The 26,847-nt window shown below is 49.9% G+C and overlaps 4 protein-coding genes across 4 annotated transcripts; 2 read left to right on the top strand and 2 right to left on the bottom strand.

The window, feature by feature from the left end:
- Nucleotides 1-13,665: 13,665 nt before the first annotated feature.
- On the bottom strand, nucleotides 13,666-17,438 carry TGAM01_v203861 (cellular morphogenesis protein; the record flags this gene model as incomplete). The annotated part of the gene is made up of 2 exons (XM_018803829.1): nucleotides 13,666-13,901; nucleotides 13,985-17,438. The coding sequence occupies 2 exons, from the start codon at nucleotides 17,436-17,438 to the stop codon at nucleotides 13,666-13,668; spliced, it is 3,690 nt and encodes a 1,229-aa protein (XP_018662880.1).
- Nucleotides 17,439-19,701: 2,263 nt separating this feature from the next.
- Nucleotides 19,702-22,206, bottom strand: TGAM01_v203860 (Arp2/3 complex; the record flags this gene model as incomplete). The annotated part of the gene is made up of 7 exons (XM_018803830.1): nucleotides 19,702-20,109; nucleotides 20,188-20,649; nucleotides 21,037-21,104; nucleotides 21,160-21,309; nucleotides 21,359-21,781; nucleotides 21,847-22,088; nucleotides 22,145-22,206. The coding sequence occupies 7 exons, from the start codon at nucleotides 22,204-22,206 to the stop codon at nucleotides 19,702-19,704; spliced, it is 1,815 nt and encodes a 604-aa protein (XP_018662881.1).
- Nucleotides 22,207-22,509: 303 nt separating this feature from the next.
- Nucleotides 22,510-25,459, top strand: TGAM01_v203859 (hypothetical protein; the record flags this gene model as incomplete). Its single annotated transcript, XM_018803831.1, has 2 exons — nucleotides 22,510-22,526; nucleotides 22,588-25,459. The coding sequence occupies 2 exons, from the start codon at nucleotides 22,510-22,512 to the stop codon at nucleotides 25,457-25,459; spliced, it is 2,889 nt and encodes a 962-aa protein (XP_018662882.1).
- Nucleotides 25,460-26,209: 750 nt separating this feature from the next.
- Nucleotides 26,210-26,652, top strand: TGAM01_v203858 (U6 snRNA-associated Sm-like protein LSm2; the record flags this gene model as incomplete). The annotated part of the gene is made up of 3 exons (XM_018803832.1): nucleotides 26,210-26,223; nucleotides 26,321-26,468; nucleotides 26,527-26,652. The coding sequence occupies 3 exons, from the start codon at nucleotides 26,210-26,212 to the stop codon at nucleotides 26,650-26,652; spliced, it is 288 nt and encodes a 95-aa protein (XP_018662883.1).
- Between the last annotated feature and the right edge of the window lie 195 nt (nucleotides 26,653-26,847).

Below are 26,847 nucleotides of genomic sequence, written 5' to 3'. Positions count from 1 at the left end.
TGACGACTCTGGGCCAAAGTGATCGGCAGGCCAATGTCCCTTTCGTAAAGCCCGAGGCGACAGGGTTGCTGCGATGAAGTAGGGTAGTGCTTTTGGCCCTAGGAAGAAGAACCGGCCGGGGGGGCTGCAGGCTAGTTGAATTAAGTGACGAGCATTTGGGAGGAACCCACAGGGAACCACCAAAACTCCGTTATGGAGCTGTGCTATGGCCAAATCGCGGTGGAGAGTATGGAGAAGACTGAGAGGAGAACGGCCAGCAGACGGTGCTGGGACGGATAGGGATGATGACGACTGCTGGAGGGGAGAAGCCCAAGATGAAGGCCAAAAACAAGTTTGCAGACTGCCAGCGGGCAGGGGAAGAGATTGGGAGTGGGCAGATGCGGATTGTGCGAATGCGTTTGTGCTGCCCTGGCAGCTAAATGTCTCTGATCGAGGAGATGGGGTCAGATGTCCAGGTATGGGTAGGGCCCCAGGTGATTTGTGCTTTTGTCCACTGTCTAAGCGATGATGGTGGTGTTGATGACGCTGATGAGAGGTGAGGGGGGAGAAATCCAAGAGGAGGCAAAAGAGAACTGCCACTTCTATGTATAGTAGGTGAAAAGCTGATGCTGTGTTTGAAAGCAGCTCTGTGGCAAGTTTGAGACACGAGCAGCAGGGCCTGGTGGATGTAGAGGTAGCGAGTTTCCCACACAGGTACAGTACCTCGAAGTGATAAGTACTCGACTCGTACGCGTACAAACAGGTATCTTGCTCAAACGAGTAGCAATTGCAATGATGATGGACGGAATGGAGGCGATTCAGCGCCAAGGGGGGGAAAAGAGGAGATTAAAGGCGTTGCGAGTAAGATGCAAAAGACGAATGCAAAGAGGCAGGCAAAAAAGATGATACAAGTGGCCGCCATGTATCGCAAGTGGCAGCAACATCTGGATGTCGGCTTAGGGTGTAGCTAGCAGGAGCCATGATGTCGACAGAGAGACGCCAGCCAGCGTGGATCTGAAAGGGGGGTGGAGATGCAATCTGTGGGACTAGGAAGGCACGACCAGGGGAGGGGTGAGAAGGCAGGTGGGGGGGTGGAGGATTTGGAGGAAAGAAAGGTCCAAGTTGCCTTGCTCTTTCTTGCTCTGGCTGCCTGCCTGCCTTGGGTACTGCACTGTCCTACGTGAAGTACCGCTCAGATGTACTCCGTATCTACAGTATGCGCAGTGCTGGGTGCAAATGGCTGCGCGCAGCACAGAGTACGAGCGAGGGCGGCCGTCCCCTGCTGGCATGTGCGAGCCTCGTGTGTATCTTTTGGAGTATTGTAATTCGCACTGTATTCTACTGTATACCTCTGTCTCTACTTCCTTGAGAGCCAAAGCAGGGATTGTGCTCAAAGTTGCGGGTGGGGCCCGCGAGAGCGAAAAAATGCTTGTTGGTTAAGGCTACGGCAGTTTAACCAGGGGCCTGCAACAGCGACAAGTTGCAAGTTGGGAGTGGATGAGGGTGCTGGGGCATGTGCCGCCACTGCGGAGAGAGAGGAGATTTTATGCAGGGGACAGCGGCCGCTGAGCACCCAGCAGGACTACTAGTAGTACTGTGCCGAAATGTGCGGCTTATAGGTCTGAGTATGAGTGTAAATATGTGTAGCGTATTCACAGCAACTGCCGATGAAGGGCTGGTGAGGTTATCAGTGCTTTTAGTCGGCGAGCGGTGAGATTATCATGTACGTGTTTCAAACTTTTCAATATACAGCAAGTAGTGCAGCTTATTGATGGAATTCCTGGAATGCACCTGTAGCAATTCTATCGGGCAAGGTACCTACAGGGAGCAACCAAGTTGCTGCTGGCACTGGAAATGAGCGCTAGGCAACATTGGGATATTTTCGAAAGGCATACCCTTCCGCGCTAGTACTGAAATAGATATGATACTGGGAACTTGGATGGTCCTAATCGAGAAACTTCAGAGAGGGAAAAGTAAACAAACTGTATATACACGTGGAATCAAAGTAAAAAGTAAACAGGGAACAAAGAAGGTTTGCCGGATACAGGGGAGGATGTCGCTTCTGCTGTACAGAGTATCAGACATTTCAGGTTCCCATCGCCACATGCTACTCACTACACACCTGTGTATACAAGTAAGCGCACTTTTGCAGCATGTCTGAGGATTTTTGGGGATGCGACGCCGCGAGCAGCAATCTGGCTAGCTGAGGTAGCTTGCGCCGTATCAGATAGGGCACATGCCAGGGTGCAGGCCGTAAGAATGGCCCTCACTATACTCTTCATGCGCTGCGCTGGCTGCCAGAATTCCTCATACGGAGTACCCAGCGGAGTACTCCGTACGGACCCCGTGCGGAACACGGAGCAGCGACCAGGGGACCAGCCCGGCCCGGTGGGGACACGTTTTTGGCGGCGGACGGCCGGGTGTCGATGCAGTGCAGCCCTGACGTAAAGGTCTCCTCTAGCACGGCAAACAGGGGGAGAAACACGGCGGCGTCGACGCCGTCCGGGGTGGGTGGGGGCAGAGAGAAGAAAGACAGAAAGAGAAGGGGAAAACTAAAGAAAGGTTGGATGATACAGTACATACGTGATGTGCTGTACGGCAGACGAAGGACGCAGCACAGGTAGGGCAGGGCGCTTTACTGCTAGCGAGGGAGGCAAAGAAAAGGGTTGGAGAGGCAGTCGGGTCACTAAGCAGGCTGTGTATGAATTAATTTCTTTGTAAGGTTTATTTTTGTATTTTATCGTCTGTGTTTCACGTTGTTCTGCCCATCTTCTGAGCAGATCCCAAGCATAGAGCCTCTCATCGGCAGTTCAAGGGTAAGCTTGAAGCTATAGCGGCATGCATATGCCTGTGGAGGCTGTAGTGGTAGTACCCTGTAGTAAATGCAGCAGCGACGATCGAGCATGGCCAGAGCTCAGCTTTGGCGCGCGCATCTGTAGGCAGCCATTATAAAAATGCAGAACAACCTAAACACATTGTATCTTGACTCGAAAATAGCATACAAGAGCTACAAAAATCAAGGCATCAATGGGCACGCACTCTGAGGTGAGAACACACAGGCCCTCACACCTTGGAAGCAAGGCTCCTGCGGGGACGGGCAGCAGGCCTGGCAACACCAACAGCAAGCCCTGACGTACGCCTATGACCGTTTGGGTGGATCTCATCACGATAACCTCCACCACCACCACACCACCTCTGCTGTTTTTGCCTGCCAGCTAGCTAGCTGACTGCTCTGCCTAGTGCTACAGGTCACTACTGCCGCCGCCAAAATGCTTCCCCGCGCCAATCTCGACGATTTGGGCAGCCCCCCCTCTCCATGAGTTGATGAGACACAGGGCCAGCCAAGTACATACAAAGAAAGCGCCTATCCGTCCCAGAACGGACGGGCCCATCATCGTCATCTCATCGCCGTTGCAGCACCTCAAGCAAGTTTTTGCCCTCTCCTTTCGTCATTATGCTGCGCCTTGGCACGCCTATTTATATTTCAGCCTCCCAAAATATATGACGGCCACGGTACATGTGCGACCCCAACGCCCCGTAACAGCAAACGGCGCCGTAACAAGCACACCTCCACCGCCGATTTCATCGCTACGCTACCACAGTTTTGGTCTTGATAATTTCGTGCCTTTGACATATTCCCTATCCCGTCTGAGTTTAGACGACGGTAGGGCAAACGAGAGCCAGGCGCTGTACAACGCCCTCTACTTTATTTTTCTGGGCCTCGTTATAGTATGCTTATCGAAGCAAGCATGTACGTGTAACGGAACCAGCCCGCTCCCTCCCTCCCTTTGCAAAACGGCCCATGTGCTCCATACTCGTATGCCTCGGTGCCTCTATGACGGTTCATGTGCTACTCGGCATCTCATCTCGATATTGCACTCATATCACTAGACCACCTGCCGCTGCCAGCATGCGGCTAACACAAAGATACAAGCGGTACTTGTACCGGATGAAACTTGGGCTGTGGAATCTGTGGTGGCCAATTTGCTGAAATCGCATCCCTGCAACGCGGATACGCATCTGAATTCCCATTCGTAACGGAAGCCCCTCGCCTGCTCATACTTGTCTGCTGCGTCCAATAGCATCAGGATAGTATGAACATAGTGCGTACAGGTGCGTACAGTACTTTCCGTGTGCGTCCACACAGCGATGCCCGCCGCTTACATGTGCCTCCCTGTTTTCTCAAATGCCCCGAATAAAAGCCCATACGGAAGCACAGTGTGTCTGCTCCGCACTGTCTCCATATACGTCACCCTAGGTCCTCTCTCTCTTCCTGCATCCTGTTTAGGTTGACGGACAGTGCGCTGGGAGTGGCGCTGACCCAGGGCTGGCTGCCGCCGGGAATAAAAAATCGCCTATGAAGCTGCAAGCTGCTTTGACACACGATAGTGTGAAATTCAACTATGACCAACAGAGAAGGCAGATGCAGGAATGCTGGCAGCTGAAACCTCGTACGGAAAATATCCTAGGGAGCTAAAATTTGACGGCAAGATGGGGCTGATATTGTGTTGGCCTTTTCCCTTTTCTTTTGCCTGCTTCTTCTAAATCAGCTTTTGACGGAGGCCAGTAATGGACAAAAAATCTGGACATGGGAAAAGGAGAAAGGAAAGCTCTCAGAGCTACCAGCCGCTTTGCGCATACTGTGCTGGTCCCATGTCTGCTGGCAGGCCATCTCCTTACCGGCCGTTTCTCCCGCAATCGGTGTTAACATGACCGCTCCAGGGATCCAAGAAAAACGTTCCCACCACTACAAGCGCTATACTGAAGGGACTCCATAGCTGCTAGTAGTAGCTTCCCATCAGAAAGGAAAAAAGAAAAGAAAAGGAGTCTCCACATTGCGGCAGCTCCACCATTTCGATGCTCCCCGGCCACACTACGCCTGTAGTCTGTTGCTTGTTCCTCCAAGCACTCGCTAACACATATCCCAGCCAAAAAAAAAAAAAAAGCCCCCGTAATGGTCCGCCAGCCTGGCCATGGCTGACTTTTGGGCTGGGAAGCATCAGTATCATATTGCGGCTCAAGATTACATTGTTCACAAGCGTCGATGGAGGAGGCATACCCAGGTGTGCTACTGTATAGTTGTTCGTGCTAAACCATAGACTTGCTTAGTGTAAGTAGTGTAATCTAGAGATAGTGTCACACGCGCACTGCTCTAAAGGGTTGGTTGTAAAGAGGAACCCCAGTAGGCATCCGCTTAGGCAAAAAGGAAAAGAAAGAGGCAAAAAACTTTTAAGAAAAGATTTGAGGAAAGAAAGGGGGAAAAGGCTATGTCGCTCTTTCGACGCCCTATACGCTTTGAGTGACATAGCCGTGATGATTGATCAGGCACTGGTATCAACATACAGTAGCATGTCATCAGACACGTTATGAGTACTTTGCTTCCATACTACAAACGCAGGGCTAGCCTGTATTCTCGAGCCCCAATGGAAAAACTCGCCTAGGACTCCCTGCTTAAACTCTCTCATATATCTCATTTCAACACAGGCCGCTAATACCACTACCAAGACGCCCCCAAAAAAGGCATATTCGCACTCCGCACTCGCACAGATATTGAGCACGAGTAAGGCGAAAGAGGCATCCGTTTACTTTGCACTCGGAAGAACCGCTCCAGTAATTCTATTCTGTGCAAGGAAGAAGGGCAAGAAAGGTCCGTTATCTGTGGAGACTGCTATATTCTTCCTCCATTCATTTATTTAGACAGCTGTTAGTTTTTACGGCTTTTCCGTTATTATAGCACCATCTCATTGGACCTGTAATTAACTTGCGCCTAGGCTGCTAGACTAGGAACGCCGTCGTGCTCGTCCAGTACAGTGTATCAGGTTCACCAGCAGCATCGAAATGACTTGAATCTCAAAAGTCTTTCCGCTGCCCGGTAGAATACAGCAAGTCTCCACAGGCCACAGCTGCTTTGGGACTCCCGTGGGCGAAAAAGAAAAAGGGCCATTTCTCAAGTCCCGTTTTAGTGGCTCTTGGCGCCTGCCCCCAACGCTCATGGAGATTGAGGGCAGGCGTGGCAGGTGCTCCCGTAGCAGTTGCCATTGCCTGTAGTACGAGTGCGCGAATCACAAACAGGCTCTACGATCAAACTTTCCTCTTCTTTCTTTTGTTTTCTCTTCTTCCTCCCTCTTCTCTCTCTCTCACCCACTGTCCTAGACATTCTCTCGGCGTATCGCTAATGTGACCTCCAGGCGTGTCTGTCATCAGAGTGAGACCAAGGCGCTGACTGAGACTTTGTCTGCAGGCAAATACACGCTACGAGCACAGTATCACGTCTTGATCGTGGGCTCTGGGTCACACACAAAGTGGCGACGTCCATATTTTACGAGGCCCGCCTTGCGACTCCCATGAACCGAGGATTTGGGTGCGGAGGCGTCAGGCCGGATTGGGACACATGAAACGCGCCACTTGGGCTAGGGATCCCTTTTCTCGCTTTTTCTCCAAAGGGTGGTTTTGCTCCACATCACAGCACAGTGCAGTCGGTGTGTGCGAATGCCAGTCGGCCTCGAGGAGACGAGAGCCGCTCGACGTCGGGTTGCCTTTTCGGTTTAATGGTCCCGATTTGACTCAGTTCACGAGTAGGAAAGGACTAGCGCTCATCGTGTGATGCAGGCAAATGATGAGACTGAAAAGCTCCTGAACGGGCGGCAGCCAGGCGCGAGTCCTCGTACCTGCTGGAGGAGCCGATACAGTACATTCAATTGCCCTCAAGCGGTGCTGGCTGCAACCAAACCAGTGCTCTGTCTTCTGTTAAGCAGGGAGTGACTGCGCCAAACGAGTCGGCCCTTTGCAGAAACATGTATTGTATCAGCAATGAGAAGAATCTATTTACGTCTGCATGGCGAGGAAAGATGGTCAAATTACAGCAGACAAGCATGCCAAAACGGTGACTGCCAATTTATCATATATTGCCTTAGTACATGGAGCGAGCGAGCGCTTGAGATTAATATCAGATACCCGATATATTTGGCGGCGACGATCGTCGCGCCATTACCGGCAGATGAGCGGGTGCCGGCTAATGCCACTCCGCCCGCTGCATACGATGGTGGCATCGTTAATTCTCTTTATCAGCTAACCAAATCGTCTTAGGCATGTTTTTGGCTACCTGCGGCCATTATCGAATCTCTGCATCGTTTGCAGAGAGCACTGGGTAGGCGCTATAGGTATGTTTGGAGGGGATGATGTGCGATTTTAGTACTGCAACTTCGTATTTTCTTCTTGTCGACCAGATTGTCAATGCCTGCATGCCGAGTGGGTACAGCTGCTAATTGGAGCATCTCCAGCAGCCATTCAACAGCGACTTCCAGCTTCTAGGGCCGGGGGAAATTACTTTTGGAGACGGAGCTAACATCCCTCCCCAATGGGCGAAAGAGAGTCGGGAGCCTAATTACAGACCGGTGAGCACGAGGACCACGAGGTCGCCGACCAAACAAGGCTGTTGATAGTTTCTACGCTCCTCCACAGAACGCAGACGTGCTGCATACTGAATGGAGGGATGGCGTGTGTCCATGAGTGTGTGTGCGAATGCTACTCGTTTAGAGTGACACCTACTCCGCAAATGTAGGGGGAGCACATCGTCCATCCACAATCTCTGCTCTTGCTTATCCCTTTTTTCCGTGTCCCCCTCATTTCGGGTCTTGGTGCTGAAGCACGCAAATGCCATACCACGTCTCTCCATTGCAAGTGCGTGGGAGTTGTCCATATGGAACAAGCACACAGAATCCTCACACATTTTCGTCATTACAAGGGTGGGAAGACGGGACTTGTATCCGCATAGCCCACGTCCTCAAGAGAAGCCCTTTCTCCCCTGTGTATTGACTGGCATTGTTGCAGGCACTGCACGGACGAGATGCTTCGGGGGTACAGTGGTCAGTGTCCCAGCAATCACTGCGTTCATGTGCCAGACTCAGGATTTTTCGCATTTGTTCATCCACAAAATGTCGCGGAAGCAGTGGCAGAGTACGGCGACTGGCTGTTGGCTCCGTGCAGAGTGATATGTAGAATATACGCAAGTCCTGTTGCTCTCGTATGCGTATTCAGACGTCTCAGCTCACACCGCTCTGGATGGCCTTTGCAAAGCATCCTCCCAAACAGCTACACAATATGCGACGTGTAGCCAATCTCTCTTTTGCTACAAGAAAGTAACTCCCCGACTTTGCTACGCAGTTTGGGCTCACTGGCTTGGTTGGGACGGCCAGCGAGTACAGAACAATATGTTGTTGCGCGACGTCAAATTTCAGCCGCTGCTGTTGTGCAAATAAAGTTGAGTCCAAGGTGGAGAGACCGGCCTGCAAACACGTGCGGGAGGCTCGTCAGTGGCCATGATCTTCAGGTTCTCTTTCCCTTGGTCGCCGGCCAAGAAACCAAAAGGCCACGATCAACGTCAGATCTGCTTTGACGGGTGTTCTAGAACGGTCCCTTATCGGTGGGCTGCGATACGGTTTTGACACATTACAGGGATTCGCAGCTGAGAACAGGAGCTGCGACAATAAGCCCTGGCTACGGCCTTTGTTCCTTCTTGGTTCTTTAATACAAGAGGGCCTCTGTCTATTTCGCATCTTCCTCGTCTTCTACGCACTTGCTTGCGAGTACCGCTGGGAATTGCGCCTACGCACTCACTGACCTACCCTCGCCTATGGGAGCTTCAGGGATTACATTCGTACAGACTGCATGCTCGGCCAACGACCGACCTTATGACGTCGATTTTTGCTACGCTCTCACATCTCACCTGCTGTCCATACTGTACAGCCGCCCCACTCATTCCGATTCCACCACGGTGCACAGTATTCGTTGAGGGTTGGGAGGTACATGCTATGGCACACGCATGCCAGTGCTGTGTCTGTACTCTTGGCACAGTGCATTGGGCGAAGCTTCTTATACGTGTGGAAGCTGTGAAAGCCTGGTGGTATGCATCGGTAAAGCACTACAAGTAACAGCAACTGTCCACGTATCTGCTACAGAGAGTATACTAAATACTGAGGTAATTCTTCCATATGACCAAGCAGGTGAGTTTTGGTGCTGAAGCCAAGCATGGCGCTTCAAGGAGAACAAATCTGACTTGAGTCGAGCCGAACCGCAGGTACTTGAATACCCAGCATTATGCGCATGATTTTGCTGTCCTAGGTTCTATCAAAGACCATAGGGACCATTTTTTGGATGCAGAATCCATAAGAGATGCCATAAAAACGACGATTGTTGGAGTCGGTCTAACTTGGGCACTGCCCATGAATGACATGTGGCCATCACCTCTTCAAGCACAACCGCATGTTTACCTATATACTACTTGTACAATCCACGGACAAGACAAAGGCAGGCCAATGAGGTGCAAAGATATCGCTGAATGGCGCCGGATCTTTTCGAAGCGTGATACACAGGGTTTACCACTCTATTTCCGAGCACACCGATTCGGATGATACAGGGCAGCGTTGCCGGAGCATGCCATTGTCTTGTCCTAGTCCCGGATCCTTGGAGAGACATGACAGTCCCTTTTGGTTGGTCGTTGGTTTTCCTTCCAGCAGGTGGCTGATTACTGTTGTGCGACTTTGCTGCTGTTGCTACAAGCTTGATCCCTCCCAGACGCTTTGACAACACTTGCTCCGTCACCGTGGCGTTGGACCGCCCGCTTCCACGACGATGCTGTGCTACTGATAACTCGACCCTCCCCAAAAGACACAAGCCTGCTAACCAATGCCATGGGCTTGGAAACCCAGGGGCTGGGGGCCCGATGGTGCTAAACAATACAGATCCCATGGACGAGCTCCGTGGAATTAGCATATCAGAACTCGCTGGACTAACACCAATACCATTGATCCCTGCGCCCAAGAAATTGGCTATTCCAGCTATCGAGAGAGGTGTCAAGATGCCGTTGGCTCTTCGGTCGCTTGGTTATGGAGCACATATGATTTCTTTTCCCTTTCGGTTCCCGTATGGGAAAGGATAAATATCATCTTTTCGGATATTGCAGTGAAACACGAGGGCTTTTGCACAGCCTACAAGTACATGCACTATCCGCGGCCGTGCTAAGCAACAGCAACTGCATGGAGTGTGCGCGATGCTACAAGTACGATTTTGCCATATGTGCCGCCGAGCCTTTTAGATTCCGTCTTGCACGGCTCAGGGCATCCGACCGCCTTTTCCGTTGGCCTTTTCATTTTTTGAGCTTGTGATTTTGCCGGGATCATATACGAAGTGCTTGCACTAACACCATCCCACAGAGCATCCAGCCAACGAAATCATTGGCAAGGGAAATGGCTGCTTGAGTTCTTTGGTGCGAACTCAGACCTGCATATCTAGCTGCGCGCACTGCTTATTCCATCGGGGGGCCTGCCGCACACTACTGCACGACGGAGGTACGAATCACTTTTTAACGCATGCATCGCAGCTTGCACACTGCACAGGAGTGGGTTGGGCGCCATTGACCCAAAGAGAACGCGAGAGCGAGAAGGCGAACAAGGACCCGTATATAGCGAGAGAGCAAAGATCGCGTTTCGATCTTGCGGCAGTAGGCTTTTGGTCTTGCATCCTAGCGTTGTCTTGTTGTGTGACATTGTGTGCTTATGCGCATGCGCCCACGCACGCACGCACGCATGTCTTGGCTTGGCTTGTTTGTTTTTCTTCTTCTTTGAAATCCATCCCGGTGGTGAAATTAGTATTTCGCTAGTTCATTGCCGGGCAAAGTATTCCAAGGGCTGAGCTGAGAGAGCTGCTCACGCTTACCAGGCGAGTGAGACTTTTTGGGCGACCGAGCCAAGAATGACTTTGATGAAGCACGGCAGATTGTTCGTCTACGATACAGACAAGAGCTTCACGGAGCATTCAGTTGGTATGGGAGACTCAGACGAGCGGTCAGACGTGACGTCAACCAACCATTCGCTGATCCATCTGTTATGGAAGCCTTTACAGATGCAAGACTGCTGCTGCTGCTGCTGCTGTTGTTGTTGAGATTCACTGTTGCATTGAAGCCGTAGCCAGAGCGATGTTGAAACGAATGCCGGTTGCTTGGTTGAAAACGTTTATGATCTGGTTGTGCTGCCCCGATCGTCACTTCAGTATCTCTGCCCGCTTGGCTAAGCGGTATAGCGTGTCACTAGTATTTCTGACATGACAAGGTGATCAGTTCGACTCTGATAGTGGGCATCTCTTTTTGCGTGTTTTGACCGTGATGTGGATGTCTTGTGGGATCCTCTATCAGGTGGGTTTTCTGGACTCTCTCGCTTAGTAATCAATCTGAGGCTAGGAGCGTACCTACAGGTGCCTCTTATAGTAGAAGACAGCGCTGGTTAGTGGTTAGGGTTAGTGGCTAGGTTCAGGTGTTATGGCTAGAGTCAGTGGTATATGTTCCTGTAATTGTAGAGAGTACTGTGAGCGACCTAGAGCTACAAAGACCTGGTTTCTTAATTGCCTGCTATAGAGAGGTAGGTGGTCGCCTGATAGAGGTTCCCTTTCTTTTTCTTTTTCGAGCTCTTGCGGTGGACTTGACCCTTTATCGGCCCGAAGTTGACACAAGAGTCTTTCAACAGTGCTGCTATGTGGCTGTAGTAGATTCGTCACCTATACAACAACAATCAACGAAATACGAAGTACATTGGAGAGAGATGTTGTTACATGGCTGTTTCTTCGCGATATTTTTTCAGTCTTTATCATCTTATTACACATCTGTCTCACATAAACTCTCTCGATGCATACAAGATTTCTCTATCCTCCCTCTATTCCGTGCGTTGGAATGAGTTTTAGGGTAAGTTCTTGCAGCGACCGCTGATGAAATGTAAATGACGACGACAACTGCACATACGGAAATATGGGCTATCCGATGAGACAAAGTGAGGCAAGACAAAGAATGTCTCATGACGTAGGCTAATGGGGCATTCTTTTTTGCTTTCATTCCGAAGAAAATATTCATATTTTTTTTTCCCTTTTGCTTTGCTTATTTGCGGAGCTGAGTTGTCTCTTCTTGAAACGAATGCTCTCCCTTTTAACATTTTTGTTTAGAGATGAAGGAGGGGGGACTTCGTCGTTGATAATGCTAAAGTCGTTGCTTTGGCGTCGATCATCATGCCAGATGAAGACGAAAAAGGATATGTCTGACTAGGCACGATACGGAGTCGGTAGGCATACGATGTACGAATATCGAGAGAGTCTATGAAGTTACAGGCAGAGCTGGTGCTGTGCAGATGTGTTAATGTACGTTCGTTGGGACGATTAGAAAAAGGGAAAAGTTATCTAGCAACCCAATTCTACTATGCAGCACTCTAGCCATCATCTATACGTGCATGTAGGTTATTATCAAGTACTGCATCTGCTACATCTGCTACATCTCCTACATCTGCCACATCTGCTACATCTGCTACATCTGCTACATCTGCTACATCTGCTACATCTGCTACATCTGCTACATCTGCTACATCTGCTACATCTGCTACATCTGCTACATCTGCTACATCTGCTACATCTGCTACTGCTACTGCTATTATCGCTATTACCGCTACTAATTCAAGTGAGTTTAGCAATTGTGAACTTTAATATATGGACTAGCTGCCTTATTAAGCTATAGTTGGGGCGTAGGATAATGAAACTGGGATGCTGGATAACTTCTCTCTTAAAGAACTAGACTGCATGATCATGGCTTGCTAAGAAGAGCCCGTACGACGAGAGAGATGGCTATACGCTATTTTTCTTGGAAATTTGAGTACTCGCATGCGTACTGCTTCAAGTATCTTTCAGATTGTCATCGTATTTCAAGATTGAGCATCTAGCTATGCCTTACTCTATGCACATGTACCAGGTTCCCGTATAATCTTATAAATACGATCAAAATACTCTTCAAAAAGGCTGCGATAAAAGCATGAAACCGCTACTCGTGACACATAGGAAGACCACTGGAAGTGCATGTCACGATTCTACAGGCCAAAGATTATCATGAAGTCAAAGACTCATTTCAAACATTCGAATAACATTGTCTTCTCAACACCTCTCGCGAGACGCATTACTATTTAATAATTCTATTCATCGTCAACCAAATCATCTTTGCTGACATCAAGTAGCTCCTATTCTATCCCTCCCCGTGAAAACTCTTCACAGACGGCCATCTTCCACCATCTCCGACCTCACGACAACTACCCATCTCATTTCCTGACTCGGTGAAGAAAAAAAAAATCCATTGACTTTCCTCGTAGCTCCATTCCAAAATGAGAGTGAAAAAAAGGCAAGATGACACAATATCGAACTATGACAGGCTCTGTGTCGGAGACTGTCTGAAATTTATGATACATAGAATAAAATGTGTAAGTAAAAAAGAGAGTCAACAGATATAATAATGTGGAACGAATCCGGGAAATAAGGTCGGACGCAGGAAGCGTCTATGAGGGATGAGTGAAAAAAAGTAGATGGGTTAATAAACATTAACCAGTGGTCATAATGTCGTAAATGTGAAAACGAAAGTTTTTGAAAAGATGTAACAGATTATTGAGGGGCTGTTGCGGGAGGTAGATGTGGGCGATCAATCGTTTTTCCTTGTGTTAACGAGCCATGATGATGGTAGCTCGCTGACTGACCCTCTCTCCTATCGTCCAATTAAATATTCTCTTTCTTTTATAAGTCTTTTGGACGTATTCTTGAGTCCTATCCAAACGCCAGACGCTGAATCAGAAATGTATGCTAAAAAATTAAATTCGCTTCTGAGCAATCTTTGCCTCATACGTGCGGGGCCTCGCCAGGTCGGCTCCTCTCGAGTTGCTCCAGCAGTTCACGCGGCGGGACCCGTTGAATGCCGCTTCCACGATCATACATGGAGGTTGGTGCTGGCGTATATCCTTCGCGCTTCTTGCGTATCCGATCAAGAATGATTCCTGAAGCGACCAGGATAAGAATGAGTGCCAGTGCAATGGCAAGGCCGATTAGAACGACGAAGACAAGTGCCAAGTGTTTTTCTGTTGAGCAGCGTGTTAGCAAGGAACATCAGAATTTACATCGTGATATATGAATGTGACAATAGAAGAGAGAATGAACATACTGCTATGTGTAAAGAAGTTATCTTTTTGCGAAAATATCCTGGCAATACTTCCAGCTCCAGTATCAGTGCTGGTCAGAGCAAAAGGGAGGTAGTCGGTGCCGTTGTAAATGACGGCCGAAGCCATTCCAACATTGGCAAAGGGCATAGAACCGGTGAGCATCAATACTTGCTGATCGTCAAGAAGATTCGACGAGGCATGAGCTTTGGTGACCGTAAAAACCTGCAGACTCTGTATAATGCTGCCCTGAGGAGGTGGCACATCAGGGCTCTGCCATTGTTTGCCGTCATACTTCATGATAAAGGCGGATCCATTCGGTGAGTTGCCCGAGACCCAGATCTGACTATTGTCGTTTGAGCCGGCCGTGATGGCGTTGACAGGGCCGGGGATCTGAGTAGCACCTGCAAAGTCCGTCCAAGTCTGCTTCTCGGCGTCGTATAGGGCAAGGAATCTTGTGTCGCTACCGTTGGTACGGAGATCACCGCCAGCAATCAATTGACTCTTGCTGTACCACAGGAAGCTGCTAACTCGCCCAGCCAAAGTGGTGCCGGGCCTGGACCACTGAGCAGTGTTGGTATCATACGTACAAACACCAGGGCAGTCTAGCGCGCCTGCTTTCTGAAATGAGCCACCTGCATAGACGTCTGTAGTATCCGGTCGAACAGTGACGACGGAGACTGTGTGGTTTCCACCTTGTAGTGACGCAGGTTGCTGCTTGGAGAAGGACTTGGCTTCAATATCATAAGCGATGAGTCCACCAATACCGCTGCCATCAACAGTGCCAGTGACGTTGCCGCCAGCGTAAAGGACGCTCCCGAGAAGAGCAACAGAGGTGAACACCGACTCGGAGGATATTCCGGATCCGAGCCCACTAATGGTGCCATTGTTTGAGCCATCGATGAGTACCAGGTTGTTAATTGTAGTGCCGTTGGGAGATCGAGCTGAGAAGTGGCCCGCGAGGACTGTGATATTGGTGCTGTTTCCGGTATAAAACGTGCCTGCGAGAACACCTGACGTGGGTTCAGGAGAGAGATCACGTCGTCGCTTGTTGCTCGATGACTGCACTCTGGGCTGAATGTTGACTGGAAAATGGCCAATGCCTTTATCAGCCAAGGTGACAGCGCCATTTGCTCCCAGTTGTGAAGACTCCATGGAGCCTGCAAAGAGGGAATTGCCAGTGGTGAGATTCAATTGAGAAGCAGTGAGCATGCCACCAAAATTGGGGGTTTCGCCTTGCAGATTCTGTAGCCAGTTCCCTTCCGATAGCATCCAAACCGCAAAGCCGTCAACAGACAACGCCTCGAAATTGCCAAAAGCTTCACACTCAGTGAAGGAACCTGTTAGGGCAATGGCATTTTCGGTAACGCTGCTAATATTAACTTGGAATGCCACAACCTGCTCGACTCTGCCGTTCACACCCGCGCCCAATGGGTTCCAAGCCTGACTTTTGGTGTCATACACAGCGACGTGGTTAAGGCCGCTTTTCCCCTTGATTCGCAGGTCTGTAAAGTCTCCTCCCACAAATAACTGCGTGTCTTGAAGATACATGTCCAGCACTTGGCCATTGAGACCGCCATTGATGTCCATAATCTTGCCGCTGGTATCGATGGCGACGAAATTCTGGTGCGCATCCGAAGTGAAGTTACCGCCGATAAAGGTTACATTTCCCGCTGTTGCTAGGGAGTTAACGCCAGTGTTCTGATCGAAGCTTGCGCCAAGTTGGTTGACCGGCGAATCGTCCAAGCTGTCCGCACTAATCTTTGTCTTGCTCGGGTCGAAATCAAAGAGGCCGTTGAGATTCCCCGTCGAGTTAAGAAGGGTGAATCCAACCTTTTGAGCAACGAAGGTCATTTCGCTCAAATCTTGTCCATCAAGGGGGGTAAGTGTGACTTTTGGCTTGAACGTATCCGAGGTCTTTTCAATGTAACCGAAATAGATTTGGTCATATTTATCAAAGTCGTTGGTTTGGAAGATTGAAGTAGTGAAGTCTGATTGAATAGTGCCAGTCGACATGAGGCCGGTAATGTTAACGCGACCTCTAGTCTGGCACGAGTTATCTGCTATGCAGCCAGGAGTATACATGTTGACGGAATAGTTGCCAGATTCGATAATGTTGGGCACGAAAACAACGGATGCAGATTTCGATGTGATGGGGCTTGAAAGCTGTGCTGTCAGATACTTTGAATCGCTTTGTAGAGAAGCCGACTGCTTGAAAGGCCCTGTGGAGGTGGCGCTGGAAGGGAAAGTGGTGTTGCAGGACGGCTGGTTGAATGAGTTGACGGCGAAGGAGAAGATGTCATCTTCAAACAACTGCACGCTGTTAAGACCGGCTCCTTTTCCGTACCAGGCTGAAATGTCAATCTGGAAAGAGTCCATGCCAATCCTATTGACAAAATGGAAGTCTTGGAATTTCACTTTGGGGTCGTTGCTTAGCGGGCACTCGCTTGTACAACTAGAGTTTTTGCCAGTCGCAGGATCGATGTAGGTAAAGTTCATGATGCCGTCGAGCGGTAAAGCGACGAAGCGGAATGTTTTTGTGCCCCGTCCATCTTGATGCGTATTCCAAAGCCGCAGCTTCGTGGGCTCAAATCCAAAGTCGAAAGTCGCCTGCCATGTGCCAGGAGTCTCGTCCTGCAGCAACCAGGTCTTACCGGAACCGGTAGACCCATCAGAACAGACAACACTCTTGGGGTCGTCGAAACCTTTCGTGACTGCGGTATTCTCAGCCGAGATATTTGCCGTGGACAGATTGATAGCCTGGCCATCAAGCTTATTTGGTGCAGTCACGTTGCCTAGACCAGTGAAGCTTCCGCCAAAAATAACATGCCCGTTGCTGGCTTTTGTGATGGAGCTCACAGGGGCATTGAAGCCGGCAAAGGGTAGGTTTGCCCAGCCACCGTCCACTTTCCATGCAATGGCATTTGTCGAGTTACCCCCTTTCAGATTTCCACCAATATACACAGTTCCCTTGGAATCATCACACAATAGAGCGTTGACTTCGCCTTCCAGTCCCGTGAGTGGCGTAAAAGTTGTTGTGTTCGCATTATAGATGGCGATGGCCGTTGACTTGATGCCGTCCATGCTCGTAAAATTTCCTCCAAGCACCACGCCCTCGGCGCCATCTTTGAGTGTCAGTGAGCACATGGCCAGAATAGACGCGTCGGTTGCGGCAATGGGAGCAAGGACGCCATTCGGCAGCTGTGTGAGCAGGTATTCGCTGCCATTTGTGCTCAAAGGTTGTGCGATTTGCTCCTGGAACTGATAGAGTGAGATTCCGTTGAAGTCTCCGGCAATGCCTATGCTGCCCAGCTGTGAGAAATCGAGGTCCGCGGCAGGAGCTGCAGTAATATTAAAGGCGGATGTACTTGAGGGGGCAAAAAATGCCAGAGTCGCAACAGCCGAATTGATCAGCCGAGGGCGTCGCGCCGGTCGGCGTCGTTGTGAAGATAATCGCATGGTGAGGGATCGCGCCGCGCTAGGGGGAGACGTCAAATCGATAAAAGGACAAAGGAGAGGCGGAAAGTCGCAGATTCCGGGCGACAGGCGGCGCGGGCGATGATCGAGACGTCGGTTTCGATGGAATGCAAACGAGCATCTGGGGTGCAGAGGGGCGGAAGCGGATTGAGGCTATCGCATCACAACTTTTTCGACGTTTCGATGCTCGATGATCGCGGAATGAAGTAATCGATCGCGAAAGATCGGCGAGGCTGATGACGGATTATACTATTTAAAAAAAGAATTCGGGTATCGCAGGAAGCAAACGAGCGTAACAATTAATTTCAAGCCGAATCAGCAGGGCCGGGTATCCTGTATAGTTAAATGCTGTAGCGGTATCTCGTCGCCGGCGATGAGTGATGATGGACTGAGTTTTCGATGGAGCAAAGGCGAAAGTGGCTGGTTGGGCAGAAGCATGAAAAGCACCAAGAATGCGGGAAATTGCTGGCCGCCGCTGTGATGGAGCAGCTGCGAAGGGGGGCTTAGCCTTATAAGGTTAGTGGCATTGGGCGCCGACAGCGTGGTGGCTCCAGGGCAGTTTTAGCCTTCAGGTGCTATAAATCGGCGCCAGGAACGGTTCCTGTTTTCTGGACTCGAGGCTGCGCAGTGAATCTCTGCGGTGGCACAGCAAGTGCAGCGAAAATTGAAAAGATAATGCGACAAAAACGCCAGTGTTGGGCGGTGTGGTGGACCGGAAGCCAAGCGAGATTGTGCTCGACGAGACGGTGCTGGTCTGACTGAGCACGGCGTGAGCGAGGCTGAGTCCGCTGAAGTGGCCGCGTGTGCGAGGGCCGTTGAAGGCTTCGAGTGATGCCACGGCAAGGTACGGCGTGGTGCAACACTCCGAATCGTCGCTGGTGAATGAGATTGCCGCGGCCAATCGGGCGCTGTCTTTGGGCCGGTGCGTCGTGCAGAGTATCACTGAAGTCGAGCGCTTCGTGACTGACGAAGCGAATGCAAGGTACAAGGTGCTACTGTACGGTATCGTGCGATGAAAATGTGGGTATATGAAGTATTACAGGGGGAGCAAGAAAGGAATGGCAGAAGCTGTATGGGCGAGCTTCGAAATAAGCAACAAACAATCAAAAAGATGGACGGTTCCCCTCAGCTTCGCAAAAGACAGCCCTTTTGTGATGTTTCTTCTCAGACAAGAGAAAGAGAGAGATGATCAAAGAGAGAAGATCAAAACCTCTGGCGGAGCGATACCCCTGGCGGCATTTGTGATTGCGAGATGCATCGGAGCACGGCTCTGTCTACGGCTCGCCGTGCCGCCCTGCGTTCCTATTCGCGGGATGCTTCGTTCATATCATGCCAGGGGCACAAAGCGTCGGTCCACTCTTGCTTGGCTCAGGAACCCCCCAAAAGACGAAACAACAGCTTACCTACCAATGGGGAATGATGTGAAGCTTTGTTTTATGTACAGGCTAGCTGCGAAGCTGTTGAAACTAACCATGAGAACACACAAGAATTTGGCAGATAAACTATTATTAGTTTAAGCTGAAACGGCACCATTAAAAGTGAACAAGTTTCCTCCTGGGGACCAGTATTAGACAAAGAAGTCTGCGGAAGACAGCCAAAGATAGTCGTAGCACCAGAGTCTGGAGCACTCGCTGAGATCACCAGATGCCTTTGATCGAAAATGCTACTATTAAAAGTGCCCAGCTGTCAAAGTCATCACGCCCGCCATCGCTTCTGCGTCCCTGCTGTTGGTTGGCCAAAGCTCAGAAGCTATGGCTACCTCCGTCGCGTGTTCATGTCACCACTGGCTCTCCATATCTTGACTTTTTTTCTTTGTTTGCTGTTGCAAAGCCAAGTCTGTGCATGCCGCTGCGTCAACACCAAGCCGTTCATCATACCATACGATGACAGCTCGGATCCGTTGATGCTCCCACCAACCGGCGAATCCCTCGACCGAGTCTCCCTCCACGCTCCGTGGATTAGTGTCTCACATCGTCCTGGCTAATTGTCTACGAAGAAATTTTTCGACCTCCATTCTAGTCCCGGCGATTGCGATTTGCATACAGGTGAATTGTGTATCGTGTGAAAGCATCGCGGTCATGGGAAGCTTTAGCATGGGGTTGGCTAAAGTCACGAAACACCCGTCGCCGCAGACGCCATCTATAGATGGACAGCCCCAAAACAAACAACTGTGTGCCATGACAACCAGTGAGACCTCTAGTTATTTTTGCGGAGTGCAAACTACTTACCACCGCGATGGCCTACCTTATTCTTTGCCTTGCTGCGACGCCCACTTTGTCTTGTACTCCCTTGGACTCTCATAGGCCTTTGGATCCCCCGCCCACATTCCCTTGCGTTTTCTCTTTGCCTTGGCCTCTGCCCTCTCATATCGTTCTTTCAGACCCCCAAACTCGGCGCCGCTCTTGGCTTCGTATACGGTGGCCAGTCCACTCTTGATCATCTCGAGTCCGACATTCCTACGGAAGAGAAACCTGCGGACGTAGACAGTAGCCACGATCCGCTCGTATTGGTCCGTCTTGTAGATGTATGCGCGCACATTTCGGTGCAAGATGTAGCTTCGGAGCCACTGCAGGGCCTCGTCAGAGTAGGGTTGTGCTGGCTTTCCAAAATGCGCTCCCTCTGGCGCATCAACCGCGGCAATGCGGATTGGTATCTACAAGTAGAGACGCCTCTATGTTAGTAAATTCTCAAGTATATCTGGTGGCAAGAGGGAAGAGAGAATGGTCCTTACAGTCCGTCCCTTGAGCTCCTTTCTTGACTCAGGGACCTTTCTAAGCCATCCCCAGCCCACAGCTTTCCCGCCAGGTGTGTGGAACAGATGGAAGTTGTCGCCATCGCCAACACTCGTAACTTTGCCGTACAAGCTCCGATTGCGAAAAAAGTTTGGCCGTACATAGGCTGCTCCTGGGATACGCCTCAGGTAGTTCGCATATAGCTGCAGTGCGGCGAGGCCTACCAAGGAAAATCCAACCATGGGTGCCCATGCTTTGGCGGCTTCCAGGGGCCCAGCCTCGCTACTTCTTAAAGAATCTGACCAGGAAACAGGTCTCTTCTTGGGCCGATCCTCATGATCCGTGTCTTTTTTGGGTGCTGAGGCTCCAAATGGCCATACCATTGTATTTGCGACCCGTAGGTCGACTTCGGCCTCGAGAGTGTTTGGTTTAGGGTCCAAGTTTAGAGGCCGAGCTGCTGGCTTGGGTAAAATCGGTTTATAGCGGCCTGTTCACTGTTACTGTAGCGCCGCACACTACAGGTACGCTCTGCACAGTGACATTTAAATGCCCGGTATCAACAAATCAGAAGCACAACTTGGAGACTGTGTCGATTGCACCTTTGGCAAATTCATGCATGATAGTAGAAGATAAAAATAAATATTGATTTTGTTTATTGTAAAAACTAGAGTTATGGACTATATGGCTCCTATCATAAAATTCATTGCGTACACTTATGAACCTCACCACTCGCCGCCTCATCCATGTCAGAGGCCGCATCCGCTCAACAGATGATGCCCAATTCTAATTTGGCTAGATAGGGAGAAAAAAAAATCTACAGACTGCGAGTCGCTTCAGCTGCTTTGCACCTTGAATGTTCTGCCGCTAGCCGTCTTTCTCTCTCGTTCCTCGTTATCGGGACGCGCACGACGCAGCACTTTGGAGACGTTAGCACATACCTCCACTACATTGACATAGAGTATCAAACTCACCTTGCAGGAAATCCGCGGTTCGCTTCCTCATTCGAGAGTGGATGTATGCCTTGGAGGCTTTGATGTGGTAGTGGAAGTTGTCTCGGAATGTCTGGATGTGGGAGATTACGGCAGCCATTCGCTGGGGAGTCAGGTGTCTTGGGAAGAGAACTGTGCGCAAGTTAGTACAGCGAATCAATTGAATGCACGACCTTCTTACCGAAAGTAACATATCCGATTTCTCCGGAGCCGGTATCTCGTACTCCAGGAACGCCCTGCAGCTCCAGTGGGGGGTCGTTTCGGAACAGCACCTGGGGAGCATTCTGGATAGCTCGTCGTCGGGCATCGACAAACTCCTGAATAAAGACCTTTCCATACACTCTATCGGTTTCTTCTCGGAAGATGGTGCTGAAGATGACGGTAACACGATCGTGGCTGGCCTTTACATAAATGGCCTCCTCCTCTCGGTAGTGGATGGCTTTGACCTCTCCTCCCTCCATGACACCCTTGGGCGCCTCCTCTGAGCTAAATTTGGATGCCTCCTCTTTCAGCTTGTAGTGCTCTTCGTATGCTTGCTCGAACGGGGCAGCCATGGCATGGCGCTTCAGTAGAGCGAACTGCATCGCCAACGCGTCGCGTTCCTCTATACTCCAAAGTAAGCTTTCTGATTCGGGGACATTGTCGCTGAAAGTTGAGATTGAATCGTACCCTTGGACTCTGGTAGGTTCTCGAGGTCGATCAGCACCGAGAAGTCGTATCCAACTTCAGCTGGAACAACATATTGTCCATATTCCCGTTGGAGGACCTGCTCAGCGCCATACTTGGCCAAGTCTTTGAAGCATCGAATCTGGAGAGACAGTAGAATCTTCGTCTTTACTTCAGGAGTCGAGATATGGAACGTAACGCCATCGAAGTCGGATACGGTCTGGTCGATATGGACGGGCGGGGCACTATGCTGCTGTTAGCTTGGTCTGTCTTGGGAAAATGGGATTGGGTTTGTATATACCCTGAGAACCTCTCGGTGAGCACCGACTGGATGAGAGCGTTCTGATAGTCGAGGAGAAGCATTGTCAAGGCTGGAGTCGTGGAAGCTGCTGTGTTCTCTCCGGATCGTCCTGGAGCTTGGTTGACGACTCCGACCCCCGTGGTGGGGCTAAGCTACGTTGCTGTAGACGTCAAGCTGGGGGGCAGCGCACCACGTGATAACCAAGCTAGGCTAAGATAAAGCTAGCGCTAGTGCCTGCTCAAGCCCATTATCGATAAACTCTCGAAAAAAAAATATCCCATCTGCGCAATTGGCTAGCAGCGGCATGTAAATGCAAGTTTCCTTGTACGAGCAGAAGCCGGCTTGGAGGTTGAGAGACGGCAGCCATGGTCAAATCATACCTGTGAGTCTATTTTATTGGCAAGTGCGAGCCCAGAAAAACATGTTTTGACCATTGACTGCAGTAAATACGAGCACGCCAAATCGTTCGGCTCTATTCTCTCCGGCTCATCGAATCTCATCTGGACTTCCAAGGATCGAACGGGGACCGGCGCAGGTCAGGCCATCACAGCCGCCAACGAGGAGGTTCTATGCTGGGATATCAAAAAGGGCGAGCTAATCAGCCGATGGAAAGATGAAAGATGCTCTTATTCCGCCACTGCCATCGCGCAGAGCGGCGTGGATAAGGACATGTTTGCCGTGGGATACGAAGATGGCAGCATTCGTATCTGGGACAGCAAAATCGCCACTGTCATAGTCAATTTCAATGGCCACAAATCAGCAATCACACATCTTACCTTTGACAAGTCTGGAGTGCGGCTTGCAAGTGGTTCAAAGGACACCGACATCATTGTCTGGGATCTTGTTGCAGAAGTCGGCCTGTACAAGCTTCGAGGACACAAAGATCAGATCACGGGGATAAAATTTTTGGAGCCTGAGGCCAAGCTGCAAGACGAAGACGGAAATAATGCCATGGTTCTGAACAGCGAAGAGCTATCGGATGGATTTCTTTTGTCTACCGGAAAGGACTCTCTCTTGAAGCTCTGGGATCTCTCTTCGAAGCACTGCATAGAGACGCACATCTCACAGACGAACGGCGAATGCTGGGCACTAGGTGTGTCTCCAGATTTGAGCGGCTGCATAACTGCAGGCAACGACGGAGAACTGAAGGTGTGGTCACTGGATGCGGATGGATTAAGCTCATCTGCTCAGCGAGTAGAAGTTGTCGCCTCTGCACAATTTTTGCAAAACCGAGGAACCCTTTTTCGACAAAACAAGGATCGAGCGACCGAGGTTATTTTCCATCCTCAAAAAGACTATTTTGCCGTCCACGGCTCCGACAAGAGTGTCGATGTGTGGCGCATCAGATCAGAATCTGAAGTTCGAAAAGGCCTGGCCCGAAAGAGACGGCGAAGACGTGAAAAGCAGAAGGATGCCAAGCCTCAGGATGAAGACATGGAAAACGGAGATGATAACCTTGATGATGTATCAAAAGCCGATATCAGCGACGTCTTTGTTCAATATGTCATCCTGAGAACTGGCGGCAAAGTCCGCTCGATTGATTGGGCTCTGCCTGCAGGACAAAAGCAAATCTACCTGGTAGTTGGAACCACTAACAACCAGCTGGAGTACTACAGCGTAAATCCCAAGGAGAAGAGCGATAAGAAGCAAAAAGACGACATCCCAGATTATACAAAGGCGTTTTCAGTCGAGATCCCAGGACACAGAGCTGACATTCGCGCTCTCTCACTGAGCTCAGACGACAAGATGTTGGCATCAGCATCCAATGGCTTGCTAAAGGTCTGGAATATCAAGACTCAGACTTGCATCAGAACATTTGAGTGTGGGTATGCGCTCTGCTGTGCCTTCCTCCCCGGAGACAAGGTCGTTGTTGTGGGCACAAAGAATGGCGAACTGCAATTATTTGACGTTGCGTCTGCATCCCTCTTGGACAGCGTTGAGGCACATGAGGGAGCTATCTGGGCGCTGCAAGTTCACCCTGATGGTAAGTCGGTTGTTTCAGGAAGCGCTGATAAAAGCGCCAAATTCTGGGACTTCAAGATTGTCCAGGAGCAGGTTCTTGGAACACGGAGGACAACACCTAAGCTTAAGCTTGTTCAGTCCAGGGCGCTCAAGGTCTCAGATGACATTCTCAGTCTCCGATTCTCGCCTGATTCCAAGTTGCTGGCAGTATCACTCCTGGATAGCACAGTGAAAGTGTTCTTCGTCGACTCCCTCAAATTATATCTCAACCTTTACGGACACAAGTTACCTGTGCTAAGCATGGATATCTCCTACGATAGCAAGCTTATTGTTACAAGCTCGGCAGATAAAAATATTAGAATATGGGGCCTCGACTTTGGCGACTGCCACAAGGCTTTGTTTGGACATCAGGACAGTATCCTGCAGGTCGCATTCGTCCCCCACAACTCTGACGGCAATGGACACCATTTCTTCAGCACCGGCAAAGACCGAACCATTCGATACTGGGATGGAGACAAATTCGAACAAATTCAGAGACTGGATGGCCACCACGGCGAAGTGTGGGCAATAGCTATGAGCCATAGCGGCAATTTCCTTGTTACTGCTAGTCATGACAAGAGCATTCGCGTATGGGATGAGACGGATGAGCAAATTTTCCTCGAAGAAGAACGAGAAAAGGAAATGGAAGAACTGTACGAGAGCACTTTGACGGCTTCTCTGGAGAAAGACCAGGAGGGAGGCGACGAAAACGGCGAAATTGCCGCCGCAGGAAAGCAGACTACAGAGACATTGATGGCTGGTGAGAGGATAGCAGAAGCTCTGGAGATGGGCATGGCCGATTTGAACTTGATGAAAGAGTACGAGGAGGCCAAGCTTACGAATCCTCACGCCATGCCTCCGCAGAGGAATCCCGTCTTCATTGCTCTTGGAAATATTACCGCTGAGGCCTACGTCATGTCTGTCCTCCAGCGCATCAAAGCCTCTGCTTTACACGATGCTCTGCTGGTACTTCCATTCGCCTCGGTCCCCATCCTCTTCACCTTCATCAACATTTTCGCTATGCGGTCAATGAACATTCCTCTCACATGCCGAATCCTGTTCTTTATGCTGAAGACGCATCACAAGCAGATTGTTGCCAGCCGTACGATGAAGGTTATGATGGACGGCATCCGGGCGAACCTGCGAGCCACATTGAAGAAACAAAAGGACGAAATGGGAGTGAACATTGCTGCGTTGAAGGTGGTGGGCATGCAGATCCGGGATAAGAGCGTCAAGGAGTACGTGGACGAGACGTGGGAGGAAGAGAGCCGGGAGAAGAGCGCGAAGAAGCGGGCCTTTGTACATGTCGCATAAGAGGAATCGAGGTTCTGGTCGATAAAAAAAGAACAGAGGATAGTTTTTGCATATATAGATTCACCGTGAAGCTTGGGCTATGTTGCGGGGATACGGGGAGTCATTTTTCTTGGTTCAATGGTTTAAATATTGATACAATAACAAATTCATTAATCTTCACAATCGTTCCAGATGATCGTGACAAACGAGTAGACGTCTTTAATTTTTTGTCCTTTTGGAGCAGAGACTTGATATTCCCAAGATACTCAAGTCTAAGTCGCCCAGTGCTTGCAATAACTGGGCATGCAATATGACCAGATAAATAACAAGACCGAGAGTGTAGGAATGATCTTGAGTTTTGTAGATTATCATTTGTATAAATTTCTTCAAGGCATCAAAATTCTTTTATTTACAACTTTTTGACCTCCCAATTGTAATATTCATGAAGCTCAATTTCTTTGAGTCTCACTAACGATGCGCGCTTCAATTCAGCATCACGTGACCCAGCGCCCAAACGCCGCCTTCACCTCAGTGGGGAGCTGGTCACGATGAGCTGTGACGCTTTCACTCAGGAAACACCAAAGATATAAGCATCCCGATCTGGAACTCGAATCAAAGAACCCAAGAGGATACTATTTTCTGCTGCCATTCTTGAGACGAATACGACTCATCTCGAAGCGACTTTACGCCCTCTCCGCAACTTTTCTTCAAAATATTTGCCCCGCTACCCAAATCCAGTTTGAGGGACTGTTGAGAATTCTACTGTTCATAATGCTCTTCTTCAGGTGAGCTATGCTGCCATGTCATGGAAATCAATTTCATGAGGATCAATTCTCATACGGGGAGATGAACTGCTAATCTGTATGCGGTGAATTCCAACAGCTTCTTCAAGACGCTCATCGACCACGAGGTCACCGTCGAGCTCAAAAATGACATCCAGCTCAAGGGCAAGCTAAAAAGCGTGGACCAGTACCTCAACATCAAGCTGGACGACATTCAAGTCGTCGAAGAGCTAAAATACCCTCATCTGGTATGGGAAACAGTCATCTACTTGCTCTCCCCTCTTCTTGGCTAACCTCTTGTCGTAGAGCTCTGTCAAGAACGTCTTCATTCGTGGATCTGTCGTTCGATATGTCCACCTTCCAGCCGCTTCAGTCGACACCCAGTTGCTGGAGGATGCTACACGGAGAGGCAAGTATTCTTTAAATCGGTAGTGTTTTTTTTTTCTAACCAAGTCCGCAGAAGCTGCTGCTCAGCAAGCCAAGGCGAAATAAATAGACCTTGGATAGAGAGGCGTTATTTTATCAGCTAAAGAAAGAGATGGTTGGCGTTGACATACGATAAATCATATAATTCTGGATCGGGAGCATCGGAGAATGGTAATAAGTTTTACACACTTATGGTGCAGG

Source organism: Trichoderma gamsii, assembly GCF_001481775.2.
Source record: "Trichoderma gamsii strain T6085 chromosome Unknown Scaffold_10.2, whole genome shotgun sequence".
Lineage (NCBI taxonomy): Eukaryota > Fungi > Ascomycota > Sordariomycetes > Hypocreales > Hypocreaceae > Trichoderma > Trichoderma gamsii.
The sequence above is the reverse complement of the archived record's forward strand: the minus strand, read 5'-3'. Positions and strand labels throughout refer to the sequence as shown.